The 16,684-nt window shown below is 47.9% G+C and overlaps 1 protein-coding gene across 1 annotated transcript in view; it reads right to left on the bottom strand.

Annotated features, from left to right (window-relative positions):
• Positions 1 to 16,684, bottom strand: part of PAPPA (pappalysin 1) — a 195,709-nt gene that overhangs the window by 146,888 nt on the left and 32,137 nt on the right. The window contains exon 2 of the mRNA XM_053281794.1: positions 14,661 to 15,729. Coding sequence (XP_053137769.1) covers positions 14,661 to 15,729 — 1,069 coding nt within the window. The remainder of the gene's footprint in view (positions 1 to 14,660; positions 15,730 to 16,684) is intronic.

The raw sequence follows: 16,684 nt of genomic DNA, 5'->3' as shown, positions 1-16,684 counted from the left end.
GTCCCCCACTTTCCGCAAGCTGTGAGAGTGTTTCCGACCGTTACACGTGCAGCTCTCACGAACTATTTGCTCTTCTGTTCCAGCGAGCTGGGTTCCTCAAATTCTTTGCGAGAATTCCATTCCCAAGAGGGAACGAAGGTTTCCCGTCATCCCCGGAGGACACCCCAGTGGAAAACAGACTGCCTTGTGCTGAAGTCACTGTCTCTGAAATAGCTCCAGGCTGGGCGTCCCCAGCTCTCCCTCGGCTGAATCATGGAGCAAAGCAAGCTCCTGAGGGGCAGCATAATTTCCATTCCATGCAATGTTTCTCCTGAGATCAGTGGTCACAGAAATGCGCTGGAGGACAGTGAGCTATGGCCTGGAACACATTTCTCAAGTCCTTATCCCGTCAACAGAGACCTTTATTTACAAGATTCAGGCCCCAGACCCACGGCCCCGCTTTGGATACACCAACTCAGTTGTGGCCCCCAAGAATAATTACTTCTTCTTTTTTTCCCCCTTTTGATGGGCCACTCTGGGAAAAGCACCTGTCTGCTTGCATGCAGAAAATTCCCAAGTCCCCTCCCTGGCAGCATCTCCAAGATAGGGCTGAGAGAGAGAGAAACCTGCCTGCAACCTTGGAGAAGCCGCTGCCATTGACAGAACTTTCCTCCACGAATCTGTCTCATCTAAAAGGTACCTCACTGCCCAGCTGGCAGGGATTCAACGTGTTCGTGGGGAATCTCAGGCAGTGATTCTTGGTGTGAACGTAGGGGGTGTTCAAAGCATAGACGAGTTTCCCTAAGTTCCACTTTGAACTGTCTGAGGCCATACTTGTCAACTCTTTTAATTGGGAAGTCAGTTGCCAGCGGACTGTTGTTCCTCAGCTCTTTCCCCCACACCTTAAAATAAGGCCATTAGATTAGCTTCTACTAGGAAGCCTTTTCTATAGCAGCCCCTGTGCTGAAGACCAGGTTCTTGCTGCCTCCTCCCTTTGGGAGGAGAGCTGGTCTTGCAGTAGCAGGCACGAACTGTCCCCTTTGTTAAGCAGGATCCACCCTGGTTTGCATTTGGATGGGGACTACATGTAAGCACTGTCTGCTATAATATATGCCCCTTAAGGGATGGGGTCCTAGCTTAGTGGAAGAGCATTTGTTTTGCATGCATAAGAGCTGAGGTTTCATCCCTGGCAGAATCTCCAGGGAGTTATTCACACATGGATTCATGCTGCGGGGTAAATGTTGAGCAAAGCCAACAGGTCCATGACCGTAATAAAGGACTGACTGACTGACTGACTTCGAACTACACTCGCGGCATTGAGGGAAGCAGCTCCTCCCCTCTGCTCTCGGATTTTGTTTTTAAACAAGTTCACATGGCATGCTCCATGTTTTCCTTCTAGCCAATGGGGGGGGGGGCGGAGCTTCCTAAAAAGCGATATCTGCAATTCTAAAGAGCGCCTCTCCCTATTTGCTCCAGTGTTTTCAGGAAATGTAGCTTAAAACCAGCATTTTGAAAATCTGAAAATATGTCAAGATAAGCTAGAATTTGCTTCACAAAGCTTGATTTGTGAGTAGAGTGGGTCCAAGGATCTCGAAGGGACTTCAGGGTAAGTTTGGCGGGTGAATGTGTGTGTGAATGCACACAATCTCCTCTGAAGTAGATTCAGGGTCAAAGCCCCGTGTATAAAGCCTCCAGGTGAGCTGGGGAAGATTCCTGCCTTGGAGAGCTGCTACCAGTCAGTGTACACAATACTGAGCTAGATGAACCAATGGTCTGACTCAGTATATGGCAGCTTCCTATGTTCCTATCTTCCTGGTGGCCTTCCAAAGGCATGCACACAACGTTTGGGGTTATTCTTTAGTTTTGAATGTGCACAGTTTGTTTTATTGTTGGGATTTCATTTTGTTTTTGAACTAAGCTGCTATAAAATGCCAGTCTAAAAATATCCTTAAATAAACATAAATATTTTTTGTTTTGCATTCAGAATTTACATTGCTGCCCTTCTGCTGTTGATCAAAACACACAAACACCGTAGCAAAGTTCTTCCTCTTACTCCCCTCCAAAAGAGCCAAACACTTACAACTCCAGCTCAAGAAATAAATGAACCTTTAGTTCACATCTGGGGCTAGAAGTTTGCATGGTAAGGTAAAGTGTGTCGTCAAGTCAATGTCAACTCCTGGCGCCCACAGAGCCCTGTGGTTGTCTTTGGTAGAATACAGGAGGGGTTGACCATTGCCTCCTCCCACTCAGTATGATGCCTTTCAGTATCTTCCTATATTGCTGCTGCTCGATAGTCTGAGAAATATCCCAGTGGCGATTCGAACTGGCAGCCTCTGGCTTGCCAGAGTACTTTCTTAATAGTCATTTCCCCACTGTGCCATTAGGTGGCTGACCACCCCCTTCAAAAAACAACAACACGGCAGTTCTACAAACATACACCTGTTCTGAGTTGTTGAGCATGGTACAGACCGACACTGGAATTTGTAACTTGTCTCCAGATCAAGAGCATAAGTTGGGACAGAAAGGTAGCATGTCACCATGCTTGAATGATAAAAATGAGGGATAAGCAGAATGGGATGGAGGTGGGGAGATCGGGTATGGGCCTCAACAGCTATGCTCAAGGTGGGCATTATGGCCAGTCTGCACAGGAAGCTGCTTGGTCCTGAGTCAGAGCACAAGTGCATCTAGCTCAGTATTGTCTGCACTGACTGGCAGCAACTCCTCCAAGGTTTCAGGCAGGAGTCTCTCCCAGACCTATCTGGAGATGCTGCCAAGGATTAGACCTGGGACATTCCGCATGCAAAGCAGATGCTCTACCGCTGAACTACGGCTCCATCCCCTGTGGCAGCAATCATGACTTGTCCCCAGTTGCTAAGCAGGGTCTGCCCTGATTTTCATTTGGATGGGTGACTACATGTGAGCACCATCTGCTATAAGATATTCCCCTCAAGGAATGGGCCATAGCTCGGTTCCAGAGCATCTGCTTTGCATGCAGAAGCTCCCGGGTTCACTCCCTGGCAGCATCTCCAGGTCGGGCTGCAAAAGACTCCTGCCTGGAACCTTGGATTCCAGAACCTCCACCCTTCAGCTGTTTTTGTACTACAGCTCCCATAATCCCCGACCACAGTAGCCAGTGGTCAGGGATGATGGGCATTGTAGTGTGGGCGGAGAGCTGGTCTTGTGGTAGCAAGCATGAATTGTCCCCCTTGGCTAAGCAGGGTCCACTCTGGTTTGCATTTGAATGGAAGACTGCATGTGTGAGCACTGCAAGCTATTCCCCTCAGGGGATGGGGCTGCTCTGGGAAGAGCATCGGCATGCTTGAATGCAGGACGTACCAAGTTCCCTCCCAGGCATATCCAAGATAGGGCTGAGAAAGACCACGGAGAGGCCGCTGCCAGTCTGTGTAGACAATACTGAGCTAGATGGATGAATGGTCCGACTCAGTAGGAGGCAGCTTCCTATGTATGTTCTAGTGCCACCTCTGCCGGAGGGCCGAAGTTGTTCTGCCCTGATGTAGACAGCCCTGAGCTAGAAGGACCAATGTTCTGACTACGGTATAAGGCAGCTCCCTCTGTTCCTATCCATGCTCCATCTTCTCTGGTTTATTTGGGTCCCATGATAGAGGACGCAATGTCAGTCGCATGGGCCCATGCCAAAGGCAACCAAGGAAGCCAGACTCCATTACTGCCAAAGCCGCATTTCAAAGCCATGAGTGCAGTCTTGGAAGAGGGTCAAAGCCTTCCTAGATGTCATTAGAACATTTCCTTTGTGCATCTCTTTTCAAGGGCCAGTAAGCTCTATAATTAAAAAAACAAACAAACAAAACCCAAAATCCTAGCAGCTCCGGTTGGTACTTTAGTCTAAAAAGAACTAGCGGGAGAAGAAGCATCACTGGAAAACAAAACCTCGCTGCATGCCTGCACGCACAGGGAGCGAGCCAAAACTCACAACGCCTCCTTAAAATGGGAATATCTCGCCCTGAGATTGCCTTGTACTGAAAGCCCCGTGAAGCTGTTACTACGTCAGCGAAAGGTCTTCCCTGCTACAGGCCGCTCGAGAAGGGCATTATGCAGGCAGCTGAGAGGGACTTTGACATCACAAGTGCTGGACCACATGCACTCCGTCCAGGCAGACCTGGGAGACAGACTCATTCCGCAGAGCAGAGGGTGAAACTGGAATTGCACGATCCGATAGCTGTGCCCTCTATCAAGCAGGTCTATTACAGCCAGCAAAACATCTCCCATCTTGCTGTTTGCACTGGCATCTACAAACTGCCTATTTTATTTATTGCAGTTATTTACAACAGTGATATTCTGGTCCTTTGACACCAACAGATTCTTTTCCTGGTGCTCCTAGAGTATTTTCTCTTTCCCCCCCTCCTCCTCTTAGGGAGGAGAGCTGGTCTTGTGGTAGCAAGCATAAATCGTCCCCTTTGCCAAGCGGGGTCCTCTGCCTTACTGTGAGTCTTACTGTCTTACGACATGCAGCCAGGCAGGAGTCTTTCGTGGCCCTACCTGGAGATGCTGCCAGGGATTGAACCTGAGACACTCCACCTGCAAATAGATGCTCTATCACTGAGCTATGCCCAGGAATATCCCCTGATGGATGAATATTCCCTCAGGGGGATATCTTACAGTGCTCACATGTAGTCACCCACCCAAATGCAAGCCAAGGAGGACTGGGCTTAGCAAATGAGACAATTCACGCTCGCTATCGCAAGACAAGTTCTCCAACTCAAGACTAGGGGGCTTCCAAGATCCCTTCCAGCTCTAGGATCCTGTGAAATAAGCCTCATAAGGACATCAGGGTGTAGGCTGATGCCACCACATGGCATCTTAATGCCGACACGTTTATTTACATAGATTCACATTACAGAGATAATAAGATGGATCCAGCTTGCACAACTCAAGAGAGCAGACCTTTGCAGACCTGGGACGAACACCTGAAGAATGCCGCCACATCTCGCAACTCACACATGAACAACCAGGCGAATAAGGCACCCCTCAAGCATAAAACAGGGCCAGTGACTCACTGAGCCCGGCACTGAACTTCCATACCTGAGACCTGAGGTGAATGCCAGGGTTCCTGGCTGCAGAGTGAAATGCCCGAGATGCTTCAAGCGGAAGCCCTACAACTTTCTGTACGCCAAGTGAAATTTCTCCGTGGGTTTCTGCACACCTTATACATTCCCAGGGATGGGGACCAGTAAAAGAGAGACCATCCCTAGGGAACAGAGCCATCTGTATGTGCGGGCCCTGCCTAGGGATGTGGACGGAACCGGGCAGGGGTAGCTCAAGGGGGTGAGGGGGTGTCACTTTAAGGGTCCAGCCGAAGGGGAGGAAGGGGCGGCAGGGAGGTGCACTGCCGCCCCAAAGGCTTCTACGGACACCGAGCACAGGTGGGGGGAAAGCAGGAGGAGGGGTCAGTGCACCCTCCCCCGCCCTTAAAGTGACACACACACCCAGCTTTGACCCCCCCCACACACACACCCACCCCGTGTTCGAACCTCCAAACAGGTTCCTGCACATGCCTAGCCTTGCCGTCCAACTGAAGTTTCACGCTTCAACATTTGTTTGGGAACTCCGGCTTGCTTATCGGGAGCCAAGCATGCTCCATGGCCCAGACACTTCTTGCCTCTCAGTGTTTGAAGAACAGAAGCAAACACTGGGAAAAGATAAATGGAAAGGGGACACGGGAAGCATACACTCCATGACGCAACCCGCTGGGCTGGTTTTGTTTTTGTTTTTTAAGTTAAACACACACACACACACCCCAGAGCTGCTGGTTTTCTGCTGATATCAGGGCATGTTACAGGATAACCAAACTGAATTTTTCCCTACACCTGCCCGCAATCTTGCTCTTCCTAGCTTTCAGACACATACATTCCCTTCTCCGGGCATGGACCATAGAGGAAAACCTGCGGTGATGCAAAATCTAAATCTGGATTCTTGTTCGTATTACTGCTTAATTATGGGTCCAAGGTGAGAAAGTGGGGTGAGGAATGAGGGGGAGACATTACCAAAGGGCAACTCATAGCTGGGGTACTGAGCACCTTTTATAGCGTGAATGTCCGACTGGATCAGAGCAAAGACACATGTAGATCAGTGTCCTGCTTCCCACAATCACCAGACAAATGTGTCTGCAGAACTCACAAGACAGGCATGAACATAACAGTCCTCCCTCCTTACTTGATCCCAGAAAATGCCAGACTGTCACTGAACATGGAGGCTCCCTTCAGCTCTTATGGTTAAGAGCTATTGACGTCTGTATCTTCCATGAATGTGTCTAATATCCTTTTGCGGCAATCTACGCTGCAGCACCATATCTTGTTGCCAGGAGTTCCACAAGTCAACACAATATGCTGTGCTCTGAACCTACTGCCAATCGGTTTTCCTGGATGACTCCCAGCTCTAATAATCTGGAAAGATACTAGAAAAGGAGGGCGGGGGGACCTTCTACACACTTTCTCTACCCATGCATTGTTTTATAAGCCCTTTTCATGCCCTCCGCCCATCTTTACTTGTCCTTTTTCCAAACTAAAAAAGCATGAACCTTCTAGCTTATCAGTCTTTAGAGCAGCCTTTTGTCTCATTTGGTCTGAGCACCTGAAGCTGCCTTATACCGTGTCAGTCCCTTGGTCCATCTAGCTCAGCTCTGTCTGCACTGACTGGCAGCAGCTCTCAAGGGTTCTTTTCCTCAGTCTACCCGGAACTGGGGATCGAACCTGAGACACTCTGCATGCAAAGCAGACGCTCTACCACTGAGCTGCCGCCTCGTTTCCAAATGGCAGAGGAGAGGAGCATTTAAGGGGAGGGAGGGAGGGAGGGGGAGAGAGAGAGAGTGCCCGCATACTGAAGGTCCCAGGTTCACTCCCTGGCAGCATCTCCAGGTAGGGCTGGGAAAGATTCCTGCCTGGAATCTTGGAGAGCTGCTGCCAGTCAGTGTAGACCAGGGCTGCACAACTCAAATGCCCTAGTGGGGCCGGAACCATCCACAACTTGGTGTGTAGGGACCAAGGTCAATTTTTAGCACATTACATTAAAAATATTATTAGCTACTTGTGGGTCTGTCCCCCCTGTCCATGGGCCCATAGTTTCAACCAAAGATAGTAGCCAGAAAATAGTTCCTGTCCCTGCTCAAACAGTGGGGCCCCTGGAGTGCACGCCAGCCCCAAACAAATGTCAAGTCCTCTCCTCTCCCTAAACAGTCGTTGCTTTCAGGCTGCAATCCCAGGCGTGCATACCTGGGCGTTAGCCTCGCTGGGAACACCATGGAGCATAATTATGAGAAAACATGCACAGGATGGCGCGATCAGGCAGTTTCCAGCTCCTGTGTTGCTCCCTGTGGGCCGGATCCGGCCCCCGGGCCTTATGTTGTGCAGGCCTGGTGTAGACAATGCTGAGTAAGATGGAGCAATGGTCTGACTCTGCACAAGGCAGCCTCCTAAGTCCCTGCACTTAAATATCAACAAATATTTATATACCACTTTTCAACACAAGTTTCCAAAGCAGTTTACATAGAGAAGGGAAGGAAGGAAGGGAGGGAGGGAAGGAGGTTCCCTGTCCCCAAAGGGCTCACCGTCTAAAAGGAAACATAAGGCAGACACCAGCAACAGTCACTGCAGGGATGCTGTGCTGGGGGTGGACAGGGCCAGCTGCTCTCCCCCTGCTTGATGGTACAACTACTCTGGGCTCCCTAGAGGAAGAGTGGGATATAAACTAACTAACTAACTAACTAACTAACTAAATAAATAAATAAATAAATAAATAAATAAATACAAGAGAATCACAATGTTAAAAAAGGTTCCTCTTGGCCCCATTGCCAGTCTTCTTCCCAGTGGCAGAAGTCCACACATTTGACCACAACAAGGCACTGAACGATGCAGAACCAAGCAGGGGACCTGCACACAAAGGTCACTTCCTATGCTGCCCACTTCTGGGTTAAATGCCCCCTTTGCCTTCTCTGTCCAAAGTCGTATCTCCTCCAGCTGAGAGCAGCGGCCAGCCACTGCAAAGCAGAACGGGGGCAGCAGTGGGGAGGGAAGGACTGGCCCCTCCTCAAATACATACTGGCAACAAGCCCCCCACCCCCACCCCAGATCGCCTCAAAGACCTCGGCTTAAGGCAGATTCCGCGGTCTTGTCCCTGTTTCCACCCTCATCTCCGTCAGATTCCCTGAGTACCCTGATGTTTTGCCAGACTCTGCGTACTCAGGCTTGCAGCAAGAAGAAAAGTCACACGCAAGATTTTTTTAAAAAAACAAAAACAAAAAAAGACCACAAGAATGGTGTCAGGATATTTTCCGGTGGCAAGTTGGCTGGACTTCAAACAGACTTTCTTTGAGGAAACGCCGCCCCCCCCCCACAAATACCCATTCACTATTCTCCCCAGTATACACCCCTCATGATTCACCTCTCCTAAACCCATTGCAGAACTCACCACCATTATTGGTTTGTTTGTTTGTTTGTTTGTTTGTTTGTTTGTTTGTTTGTTTGTTTTTTAAAAAACAGCCTCTGAGAAGGCTGGGGCCAAAAATGAGGGAGCTGCGAATTGGGCAAAACCTAGACTGGGAACCCCTTAGGGCAGAGACCGTGTCATTCCTGTTTTCTGCAAAGTGCAGAGGACTTTTATTTATTTATTTATTTATTTAGTATTTATTTATTATTGTTAAATTTATATACCGCCTTTCATTAAAACCATCCCAAGTCAGTTAATACTTAATATGTACTCTATAGGTTTCCGGGCAAAAAACAAAGTCCTGGTTATTACCTATAAAGCCCTTAATGGCATGGGTCCAGGGTATTTAAGAGAGCGTCTGCTTTGTCCTGTACCCTGCTTCCTATTCATGTTATCTGGGGTGAGGTCCAGTTACAGTTGCCACCGGCTCGTTTCGTGGCGACTCGGGACCGGATCTTTGCCATGGCTGCCCTAGAATGTGCTGCCTGTCAAAAAAGAGCTTCTCCATCTCTAAAGTGTGCTGTCAAGTTGATTTCTACTCCTGGTGCCCACAGAGCCCTGTGGTTGTCTTTTGGGGTTTACCATTGGCTCCTCCCGTGCAGTAGGAGATGATGCCTTTCAGCATCTTCCTAGATCGCTGCTGCCCGATATAGTACCAGCAGGGATTTGAACTGGCAACCTTCTGCTTGTTAGGCAAGCATTTCCCTGCTGCACCACTTAGGCTGACTTTAAAAAGACACTCAAGGTGCACCTGTTTTCTCAGCCTTTTAGTTAAAAAATAATTTTAAACTGTTTATTCTGTAAAGCTGTTTTAATTGTTTTTATTCTGTTTTTATGGTGATTGTACTTTTAAACAGCACACATCGTCTAGGGATGCACCTATCAGGTGGTATATAAATATGATCAATACCTAAATGTTAAAGCCTATTGTTGTGAATAATCACTCTTATATTAATCTTTAAATCACTATTATTAATTCAACATATTCTATGTTGCACACTGAAAGGTTCAAAGCCCTTTACATGGGCTCTGTCCTCCTTGTTTTGACAAGAGCTCAGTGAACTCCCGGACAGGAACATAGGTAATGGGTTCAAAAGAAGCAGCTCAGTAATTAATCTTCTGTTGCATGATACATGTTTTAGTTTCCTGGTTTTTATCCTGTTGCGTATATATATTTCTTAAAGAAGCATGTGTGTGTAAACAGCTGTTGTATCCATTTTATAGAGCTATACACAAAAAGGTTTGACATTATTCGCCATAAATTGTACTTAAATGAGTTTAAACTGTCTGAACGGGTTGTGAGCCAGAATTCAGCGGGGCCGGAGTTCAGTCTGTGCTGGATGCCAGAGCATTCACCAAAAACTGAGTACCTGTGATGTCAGAAATTAAGCCTCAATTATACAGACTGGAAGCAGTATACTCATCCCAATGACAAAGAGATCAGAAGCTGATCTCTGCTTTGGTGCATACAACATCTAAACTTAAATTACGGGAACATAGGAATGCATTCTACCAAGTCAGGCCCTTGGTCCATCTAATTCAGTACACAGACTGGCAGCGGCTTCTCCAAGGCTGCAGAAAGCAGTCTCCCCCAGACCTATCTGGAAATGCCAGAGAGGGAATTTGGAACCTTCTGCATGCAAACATGCAGGTGCTCTTCCCAAAGCGGCCCCATCCCATAGGGGGAATATCTTACAGTGCTCACACACAGCCTCCCATTCAAATGCAAATCAGAGAGGACCCTGCTGAGCAAAGGGGACAATTCATGCTTGCTGCCACAAGACCAGCTCTCATCCTCTGAGCTAAGGAAGAGACAGAGAGAAGTTTATTCGGTCACTGACCAGCAAACATTTACAATGGAAGATCCACAAAACATATTTGAGACAACCACCCCACACCCTAACAAGCCCTTGAAATGGACCATGTTTCTATTTCTGTCAAGTTCCTTTGTGTACCGTTTCCTCCTAAAAAAAAAAAAGCTGACACTGTGAGTTGACACCATGCCATTAACAGGCCAGCCGGGGGCGGAGGGGAGAAATCACATCGTTGTCCAAAAAAACGGGACCCCGCCCTTTCTTCCGTGCAGTTAATTTTACTACATCTTTTGGACGGATTACAACATGGCCTGTTTCCTGGCCTTCTTCCCACAGGTTTTCCCTTTCTGTGTGTCCGGCTGCTGGATATTTTGGTAAACTTCTTCTATTAATAGCTGCCTTCTGTGGCTATTAAAATCACACACACAGTTTTGCTCAGTAGATGAAAGCCGCAGGCCTGCCCCGGCTAACAGCTCTAGATGGTTAAAGGAACGCCAAGAACTGAGGTCATGGCATGTGGCATCCCTTTCCTGGGTCTGACTGAACAAAGCAATGACGTTTAAAAATTGCCAACTGAGCTGCATCTAAACGTCAGAATCAACAGGGACCCAGGAAGCAGTGTTTCCTCTAACAGGGATTCCCAGGTTTGTTTGCTACAACTCTCATAAGCCCCAAGCAAAAGCCACCATTGCAGCTGGGGATTCTGGGAGTGGTAGTCAACAACATCTGGGAATCCCTGTCAGGCTCTTGGTCCATCTAGACTCTAGTTCAGTCTTGTCTACACTTGCAGGCAGCAGCTCTCCAAGACAGGAATTCACCTAGAGATGCTGCCAGGGAGTGATCTTGGGAGCTTCGTCTTGCAAATAGATGCTCTATCACTGAGCTACAGCCCCAGGACTAAAGGGAAATATTTTACAGCAGATGGGAGGAGAGCTGGTCTTGTGGTGGAAAGCATGAACTGTCCCCTTTGCTAAGGAGGGTCCGTCCTGGTTTGCATTTGCATGGGAGACTACATGTGACCACATATTCCCCTTAGGGAATGCGCGATGCAGGAGCATGGATAGGTGGGCCCGACTGCTGCAGCATGCCTCCTTCATGTGGTGGTGGCAGTGAGAACTTATCATTTAGCTAACTAACTTCACTCAATTAGCAGCTACCTCTGCTGAGTAAAAAGGCACCTTTTAAAGCGGTGAATCTCTTCTATTTATCATGGGGAGAGCAACTGGCCCTATCCAACCCCTGCACAGCACTGAGCCCTTTAGGGACAGGGGGGCATCTTATCATTTATTTCTCTTTGAAAACTACTGTGAAACTTTCTGTTGAAAAGCAGTCTATAAATCTTTGTAGTTGTAGGGAACAGCAAGTGACTAGGAGATTGTGCACACACGGCTGTTCCAGCATGCCAGGAGGCTGGCTTGGTGGCTAGCTGGCTTGCCCTGCCTCAAGCCAAGAGGTGAAGCTGGTGGCCTGGCTGGGGGCCCATCGGGGAGCAGGGCAGGGGCTGTGTGTGTGGTAAAAACTAACCCGGAGAGGAATGTACCGTTAAGAAGCAGGGGCCTTGAGAATTCTGCTCCTAGACAGCAGAGTGAGTAGACAGACAGCTCACCTGGTCATCAGCTTCACAGTGGTGAGCTGTATTTATTCTCAAATTATCCCGTTTTAAAAATCAAAATATGCATATATAATACCAATAAGCAAGCAAATTTTATGCAAAGTGGAGAGTGAGTGAGTGAGTGAGTGTGTGTGTGTGTGTGTGTGTGTGTGTGAGAGAGAGAGAGAGAGAGAGAGAGAGAGAGAGAGAATCATCCCTATTTTCACTTGGTGAAAGTTTTTGGGGATGGATATTGACTTTTCCCACCATCTGGACCTGGCAACCCTTCTGCAGGTGAGGAAGCTGGAGAAACAATCAGCAGCAGCAACAGTAGAATGCAGCAGTTCAGGAGTGTAGGCCCAGGAACGCAATGAAAGGGAGATGCAGGAACTTTCACAATCTTTGCAGGCTCACACACCTAGTGGGTTCAAAATCTCATCACCAAATATTTTATAACTGCTTCCCTCATAAAGACACAGAAATATTATGCAGGTTTAACTAAGGTTTTATTCAGAAGCAATTCCATTTTTTCATCCTCCTCCTTTCCTTCCTTTTTCTTTCTGACTCCACACCCCGCCCCCCATACTCTTTCTCTACAGGATCCCCACTGGGACAAATGTCCAAACAACAAAACACAAAAGATTACTAGGCAGAATACAACAACTTCTTGGAGAGAATTCTTGACAGCTGCAAAGGGGACATTATAGTCAGATCCAAGAAGAAAAATATATACACTGAGATTTTTGTTTGTTTGTTTTCTTAGCAGTGTCCCAATGGAAACTTTTATGACAAATAATAGAGAAGAATTCTATAAATGAGAAAACATGGCCCGTGCACTAAAACTCACCTCGGTTAATAAATGCGTCCATACTCCCAGCTGACACTTATTGCAAAGATACACCAACAGTGTCTTAAGAAAGCATCTATCTGTACAATCCTCTCGCTCTCCGTATGCCAAGTTTTAATGCAGCCTCGCAACAATCATTCCTAAGCAGGGAATCTTGTCAGTTTTTGTAGCCTACGCTTTAACATTCTGATTTAGTTTATTGTTGGCATAAAAACACTCGTAAAAAAATCCACAGCCCCTCACCCCGGGGAGTGATTCCATTCCACACATAAAGGAGATTGTATTCATATAACACTTCTAACCAAGGCTGAAGGGGTGAGAGGAAAAGGTACAAAGCTGGCATCTAATTAATTTTGGGATTAATCTTGGAAGCAAGGTTTTTTTCCCCCTGAACCCTGCAAGTCAGAAGAGCTAAATCCAGAGAGCAAATGATATAGCCATGTTTTTGTTATTGTTGAAGCAACCCTCACAATTTGCTATTATAAATAACAGCCTCGGAATATATCTGTGTCTTTCATCCATCTGCAAGACAGTGCCTTACACCAGGCAGGCAAGCGCAGAAGGCGGATCGCGTAGGTCACTGAATGATTTTCAGAAAATCAAACAAGCTCCATGCACCATCATTTCACACCTGGCTCTTGCTGGTGGATCTCGGGGTCCCTGGGATCTGGCCATCCCCACCCTACACCCAAACAACTAGGGGCCCAATCCCCTTCAACTACCTATCACATATGTATCACAACAGCAACACAAGAAGCTGTCTTATAAAGAGTCAAACCCTTGGACCATCTAGCCCAGTAGTGTCAACACTGACCGGCAACAGTTCTTCCAGGATACAGGCAGGAGTCTCTCCCAGTCCTTCCTAGAGATTCCAGGGAGATAATGTGGGACCTCCTGCATGCAAAGCAGATGCTCTTCCACTAAGCAACGGCCCCTTCCCCTAAGGGGAATAACTTACAGCGCTCATATGTCATCTTCCATTAAAATGCAAACCATGGTGGAATCTGCTTAGCAAAGGGGACAATTCATGCTCACTACCACAAGAGCAGTACCTGTATTGGTCTATTGAGATCTGCCAATGTCAGATGACAGTCAGCCCACAATTCAACTGATTTCGGACCACTTCATTTCAGCTGGACTGATTCACAAAATTTTTAATAGGAAAAGCATATTGACCCAACAGGCATCCCATCCACAGTGAACAAGCATGATTGGTTAGCTTGTCCCAAGCATACAAGACCAAAAATCTGGGTGCCAACTTCCAAAACTTCAGAAACGTTTTGAGAAAGTTATTAAAATCACTATTTGTACCCAACACAATCATCAGACCAGCTCCTCAGACCAGTTCATTCCAAGCAAATCTAGAAGCCTGAATGAAGACCACAGTAGACCGACCATGATTGTTAAGAAGCCGGCCATGGTGATTAAATCCATCCCAAAGGCTGGGGCGGCCCTGTCATGCAGCGAGGCGAGGCAGTTGCCTCAGGCAACAGATTACTGGGGACCAGCAGGGCGGCAAGATGCCCCCCCCCCACTGCCATTGGAGCAGCTGTTCTTCAGGACCTATCTGACCCTTGCAAGCTTTGCAAGGAAAGCCTCTCCTCACACCCTTGATAAAGCTTGCAAGAAGCGAGAGGAGAGGAGAGGAGAGGAGGCTGTAGGCAACCTCCCCTCTTCCTCGCCTCCTGTGCCACTTTCAAACTTTGCAGTTCTGAAAGGGGGTTGGCCCCCACCAGGTTCATGGAGCAAGGCTGCCCCAGCCCAAAGGCATTCTGGATTAAGTATGCACCAACTTCAAAAGCAACAGTCAATTCCAGATTAAATGTTGATTCAATCAACCGCCTTGGGATTGTTTTAATGAAAGGCCGTATAAAAATTCAACAATATGAAAGGGAGGGAGGACGAAAACACAGACAGATTAGGGGAGTCCTGTATGTATACAGAAGCCCCATTTGCTTAAAAGTGTGCCTACCTGTGAGGAGAGTCCGGTTCAAAGCACGTCTTGGTGACATCCGTTATCTCCGGGTTGCAGCAATCCCCACCGTCAAAGCTGAACCTCTCGTAGTTACAGTCCATGTCGCACACGCCGTTCTGTTTCTTCTTGCTGGTCGAGGACGCACGCATATGCCAGCAGTCCCCTCCGTCATACCCGGTCAGGGTATGATTGCACTCCAGGTCGCAGCGTTCGTCTCCGATCTTGCTGATCTCGCAGTTGGCCAGGATGAGGCGGTGTCGGAGGGAGGAATTAGTCACCTCCAACACCTCCAACTCCCAGGTGATGTTGTAGGGGCTAAAAGCGTCGTTCAGGTGCTGGTGCTGGAATTCGATCTGCTGGCGGCTGACGGTCGGGTTCCGGCGGTGGTCGTCGTAGATGTTCACCACCCGGTAGCGCACGGTCTTCCTGCGGCGGAAACTCAGGAGCCGGTTGTAGCTGCCAATGACCTCCACGTTGTCACAGACCGTCTGCCCACACAAGGGGGGATCTAGGCTGGTGTCCAGGAGATAGCCAGAGTGGGTAGTGAACTCAACCTGGGGACTAGGGCTGTCCTTCATGAGCGACCAGGTACTTTTCACATTCAGTAAATTCTCCTGGAAAACAAGCTGAGGTAGAGGAGCATCGGCAGCGTGAGTCACCTGGGCCATGTCCGACAAGATCTCCTTCTGAGACCGGGCGGTTCGCCAAAGACTGAAATGTTCTATGTGGCCTCGGTAGTTCTGTTTCAGGACATTCCCTCCAAGCATGAGTACTTTGCACTTCAAGGTCAAAGGGCTGAAGATGCTTCCTACCTGTTCCCCACTGGTGGCCACCTGGGCGCCATTGACGTAGAGTTTCATCAAGCGCCCATCATAAGTGACAGCGAGGTGGACCCATTGATTTGGGGCGTAGCTACGATGGTCTGTGATCGTAGTTACTTTCCGGGCACGATCGGTCTTCAGGGAAAAGAAAAAGCGAGGGTCTCGGTTCCCTTGGTCGCTGACGGTGTTAATCCCCAGGACCCATCCTCGGTCACGGGTGATATAAGAACATTTGTCATACAACCCTAAGGGCCCCCCCAGAAAAGAAAGCAAAAGTAAATATGGGCAATAAGACAAACATAATATTATCATACAATAATTTACAAAGATGATCAGCGGCCTGGGTCACCTTCCTTACAAGGCAAGGCAACAACACCTGGGGCTTTTTAGTTTAGAAAAAAGACGACTGAGGGGAGGCATGATAGAGGTCTGTAAAATCATGTGTGGTGTGGAGAAAGTTGATAGAGAGAAATCCTCCCCCCTCCTGCACAACACCAGAACCAGGGGTCATCCCATGAAACTGATGGCCAAGAAATTTAGGACCGACAAAAGAAAGGACTTTTTCACACAACATAGAATTAACCTATGGAATTCTTTGCCATGTGGTGACAGCCAACAGCCTAAGTGGCTTTAAGAGGGGTTTAGATAAATTAATGGAAAACAGTTCTATCAATGGCTACTAGTCTGAGCGCTAAAACCCACCTCCAGTCTCAGAGGCAAGATGCCTCTAAATATGAGATGCAGGGGAGCAACAGCAGGAGAGAGGGCATGCCCTCACCTCTTACCTGTGGGCTTCTCAAGAGGCATCTGGTGGGCCACTGTGTTAAACAGGATGCTGGACTAGATGGGCTTTGGGCCTGATCCAGCAGGGCTGCTCTTATGTTCTGATGATAATTTTCACATTCAGCTGCTTGGTAAAGACAAAAGGAATCTGCTGAACATGTGGCCTTAAATGGGAGAGATGACTCCAACATTGACTCAAAAGGTCAAGAGCTGTGAGGTGCCTCTGACGTGAATGGGATTCCCATTCTTTGACCAGGAGCCAAGAATCCTTTGTAGCTTCTTACTGGTGAAAAGCTGTTTCACGTGTTCTCATCTCATTAACCTATACAAACTGCAAGCTTGAAGTCACTTGCTTGGACCAAATCCCCATGAAACAGAGTCATCTGCTGATTTTAAGCACCCTCTCTAAATTATAAT

Source organism: Hemicordylus capensis, chromosome 17 (genome assembly GCF_027244095.1).
Source record: "Hemicordylus capensis ecotype Gifberg chromosome 17, rHemCap1.1.pri, whole genome shotgun sequence".
Classification (NCBI taxonomy): Eukaryota; Metazoa; Chordata; class Lepidosauria; order Squamata; family Cordylidae; genus Hemicordylus; species Hemicordylus capensis.
Note: the sequence above shows the minus strand (reverse complement) of the source record. Positions and strands in the feature narration are given on the sequence as shown.